The 4,862-nt window shown below is 33.5% G+C and overlaps 1 protein-coding gene across 1 annotated transcript; it reads right to left on the bottom strand.

Annotated features, from left to right (window-relative positions):
• On the bottom strand, positions 1,712-3,052 carry LOC108661169. Its single transcript, XM_018117067.1, has 2 exons — positions 2,882-3,052; positions 1,712-2,737 (listed from the first exon to the last, which is right to left on the bottom strand). The coding sequence occupies exons 1-2, from the start codon at positions 3,050-3,052 to the stop codon at positions 1,712-1,714; spliced, it is 1,197 nt and encodes a 398-aa protein (XP_017972556.1).

The raw sequence follows: 4,862 nt of genomic DNA, 5'->3' as shown, positions 1-4,862 counted from the left end.
TAAATACCTCTAAATATTTTTCCACCATGTTTGTGAATATGGCCATCATACATCTCTGAAAGGTGGCAGGTGCATTACATAATCCAAATGGCATTTTTTTAAAAGCAAAGGTGCCATAAAGACATGTAAATGTAGTTCTTTCTTGATCTTCAGGAGCAATTTGGTTATAACTAGAATAACCATCTAGAAAACAATAATATTCCTTACCAGCCAAGCGATCCAACATTTCATCAATGAGTGGAAGAGGGAAGTGATCTTTCATTGTAGCTTTGTTGAGCTTGTGGTAGTCCATGCACACTCTCCATCTAGTCATAGTTCTTGTTGGAATGAGCTCATTATTGTCATTGGCCACCACAGTCATTCCTCCTTTTTTAGGAACACATTGAATTGGACTTACCCATAAGCTATCAAAGATAGGATAAATTATTCCGGCATCTAACCATTTGATGATTTCCTTCTTGACTACTTCTTTCATGATGGGATTCAATCTTCTTTGTTGTTCAATTGGGGCTTTGTGATTTTCCTCAAGGAGAATTTTATGCATGCAAATAGAAGGGCTAATTTCCTTAATATCAGCAATGGTCCACCCTATTGCTTTCTTGAATTCTCTAAATGTCCTCAACAACTTCTCCTCTTACATGTTAGTAAGAGCAACAGACACAATAACTGGAAGAGTAGAAGATTTTCCAAGAAAAGCATACCTCAAGTGTGCAGGCAGAGGTTTGAGTTTCAAAGTAGGTGGCTCCTCAATGGAAGGCTTAGAAGTTGGCATCAAAGAAGCTGAAATATCTAAAGACTCAAATTGATGATTAGTTCTAAATCTGGAGTGAGCATTCAACAAATTTGAATATTCAATAAATTCATCATCATTTCTATTAGAGTTAGCAACTAAACATGCTTCAAGAAGATCATTGGGATTTTCTTCTAAGAAAACATCATGTGTAAAGTTATTTACCACATTCATAGAAAAACAGTCTTCAGATGTCACAAGCAATTTCAAAGTTTTGAAAATATTAAATGTTATCTGTTGGTCTTGAACTCTCAAAGTGAGCTCACGTTTTTCAACATCAATTAAAGCCCTAACAGTTGCTAAGATTGGCCTCCCAAGAATGATTGGAATTTGCCCGTTTTCTTCCATATCAAGAATTATAAAATCAACTGGAAAAATAAATTTATCTACCTTGACAAGAACATCTTCAATAATTTCCCTTGGGTACACATAAGAATGATCAGCCAATTGCAAAGTAACAGAAGTGGGTTTGCATTCCCCCAAACCAAGTTTCTCAAAAATTGACCAAGGCATTAAATTGATACTTGCACCTAAATCACTCAAAGCTTTTGCAAAAAATAAATTACCAATAGTGCAAGGGATTGTGAAACTACCTAGAACTTTGAGTTTTGGTGGAAATTTATTTTAGAGAATTACACTACACTCTTTTGTAAGGGAGAAAGTTTCAAACTCACCTATCTTTCTCTTTTTGGAAAATATGTCTTTCAAGAATTTGACATAACTGGGCATTTGTTCCAAAGCTTCAGTAAAAGGAATATTTATGTGTAATTTCTTGAAGACATTGAGGAACTTCTGAAATTGCTTTTCAAGCTTTTGCTTTTGGAGCCTTTGGGGAAAAGATGGTGGAGGATGGATGACTTGAGAAGCTCCTTGATTTTTAGCCTTGACATCTTCTTTCTGTTCGACTTCACTCTTTTTCTCTCACATTCCTTCATTATCAACATGTTCATTCTTAGGTTCAACTACTTTTTCATTCACCCCTTCAATCTTTTTTTCACTCCTTAAAGTGATTGCTTGGCATTGTTCCTTACCTTTAGGATTGATTTGTGTGTCATTAGGTAGGGAACCTTGAGGTCTATTGTTGATGGAATTTGCAAGCTGTCCCATTTGGGTTTCAAGATTTCTTAAGGATGCTCCAAAGCTTTGAATTATAGCATCATTCTTTGATATATATTGCAAGAAAAGTTCTTCCACTTGGGACTTCTTTTCAGGAATTGGTGGTCTAACTTGTTGTTGAAAACCAAGAGGCATGTTGGGTTTTGAATTGGAAGGCCATGCATTGTTATTCCATGAAAAATTGGGATGGTTTCTCCAACCATGATTATAAGTATTGGAATATGGGTTATTCTGCTGTCTATTGAAGTTCCCCACAAACTGGAGCGATTCATAATTAGATGGACATTGATCATTTGAATGGGCATCCCCACACATCTCACAAACTACAAATGAATTTTGAACTGCATGAACTCCTAGTGTGTCAAATTTCTTGGACAGTGCAGCCACTTGCTCAGCTAAGTTCCCAATTGCATCAATCTCAGAGGCTCCAACAGCTTTTCTTGAACCCGACCTTTTTGAAGGCCATTGATAATTATTTGAAGCCATTTCTTCCAACAAATCATAAACATCAGTAGCATTCTTACTCATTAATGCCCCACCAGCAGCAACATCAATTGTGATTTTAATTGACCCAACCAACCCATTGTAGAATGTCTGAACTTGCAACCAATCAAGAATCCCATGATGTGGACATCTTTGCAGTAGTTCTTTAAACCTCTCCCAAGCTTCATACAATGACTCACCATCAAATTGTGTGAATGAGGTGATATTGTTCCTCATCTTTGCAGTCTTGGCAAGTGAAAAGAACTTTGCGAGAAACTTTTGAGCCAAGTCTTCCCATGTAGTGATAGACCCATTGGGCAGTGAATTAAGCCAGCTCTTTGCTTTATCCTTTAGAGAAAATGGAAATAGTCTCAATCTAATAGCATCATTTACTCTATTGTATTTAAAGGTATCGTAAATCTTCAAGAAATTTACTAAATGAGCATTAGGATCATCACTAGGTAACCCACCAAACTAGACTGAAGATTAAACCATCTGAATGTAGGCTGGTTTAATTTTGAAATTATTCGCATTGACAGAAGGTCTCCTAATGCTTTGGTGCAAACCTTGAAAAAGAGGAACAACATAATCTCTCAGTGCTCTATTTGCTTCGGGAACCAGATTAATGGCATTATTGTCATTGTTATTGTTATCCTCAGCCATTGTCTGATTCAAAGCTGCAACTTGCAAATTCTCCCTTCAACGTCTTTTGAAAGTTCTTTCTATCTTAGGATCAAAAGGAACAAGATTCAAGTTGTCTCTTCTTTGCATACAGTGACCAAAGATATCTGCAAGCAAACAAAATCTAAAATTAAAACAAGAAAAATAAAATTCGAAGTAAGACTAAATTGCTTGGTATTAGTATTAATAAAAATTTTAAAAACAATTCTCCGGCAACGGCGCCAAAAACTTATTAGTTAAAATTCCATTATGCAAGTATACGTATCAAATAGACAGCATATTAGCAAGCAAAGTATTGATACCACAGAATATTGATCTAAAATTTTACTAAGTACTAAAATTGTAGCAATTTAATCTTATTCAAACACTCAAATTAGAATAACTAAATTAATTAACTAAAACTAATTAACCAAAATTTATGCTAAAAAAGAAAAATCAAAGCAACAATATAATTGGGTAAAAATCAAATCAAATAAGTCTAGGATTACAATATCCCTCACATTTCATCTAGATCTTACCTCTCTTCCTTAACTTATTTCAATGGGTTGAATTGCTAACCTAGAGTCCTCAATTATTTATAAGGGTCTCCTAACTCATCTCATAAAAATATCTATTTTAACCAAAACACTATATCCTATGTGAATTGAAATTAAAACAGACTCATTAAGTTCAGGCTTTAATCTGGCTGCATATGGCTTATAGGTTTATCCTTATCCTATACGCAAATCAATTAACATAATCATATGTTATCCCAATTTTAGTCTACTCTAAACTCCCTTTCCCAAGTTTGTTTAGGTTCCTAAATCAATTTAATTGGTGATCAGGCAATTAAAAAGCATTAAGAACAAATTGGAATAAACAATTCAATTCTCATTAAAGATAAGTAAGAAAGAGATTAAAAATTTAGACTACATGTGAGTTCAATTGCAATTCTAGAAAAAGAAAATTAGCTACTCATGATTGCAAAAACAAATAACATTATAATAAATTCAACCATTGAGAGTAACAAGAAAAATAAAAACCAAGGAAGAAAACAAAACAATAATTACAGTCTTGATCTCCAAGTTTCAGCCTCAACTTTTAGCTTCTTGAATCTCTCAAAAGTTACCCCTTAATGTTGTTAAACATATCCTATTTATACTAATAAGCTTAACCTAAAGTTCCTTAAGCTGACCTAGGGTTTAATTGGGCTTAAAAGTGTAATGAGAAGCTCAAAAATCAATTGTCAATCTTTACAAATTCTCATTCCAGACATAGTACGTCCAACTATTTTTTGACAAGATTTTTTTTATCTTCAGTGCAGATTTGGGAAAAGTGATTTCATGAAAGTTGTAGCTCTATCTCTTAGCTTTCCAATGGTTCAAGAATCTCATCATTTGGAGTTCTGTAACTCGATATATGGTCAAAATACTGAAGCATATGCAAACAAATTCTAGGTCTTTCAACACCTTACTTTCCAAAATTAAGCCCAATCACTTTTAATCCTGCAAAAAATATAAAAACTAATAAATAATAACCAAATTTAAAGAAATAACATAAAATTAAAATAACTCACTAAAAAAATAAACTAATTTGAAAAACAACTAAAAATAATTAAATTATAATTGAAAATTGAGGACTTAGCTAATATTTAATGACAACATTGGAATAGCATAATTCTATAAAATAGAATTGTCAACTTCTTTTTTCCCCTTTCTTACTAATTCCTTTTGCCTTTAGGATCCAACTTCTCCCATTCTTCTATCCGTCGGTTGTGTTGGGGTTTTCCTTTTTTTTTTAAAGGGGTTTTGGT

The sequence above is a fragment of the Theobroma cacao genome, chromosome 3 (assembly GCF_000208745.1).
Source record: "Theobroma cacao cultivar B97-61/B2 chromosome 3, Criollo_cocoa_genome_V2, whole genome shotgun sequence".
Classification (NCBI taxonomy): Eukaryota; Viridiplantae; Streptophyta; class Magnoliopsida; order Malvales; family Malvaceae; genus Theobroma; species Theobroma cacao.
The sequence above is the reverse complement of the archived record's forward strand: the minus strand, read 5'-3'. Positions and strand labels throughout refer to the sequence as shown.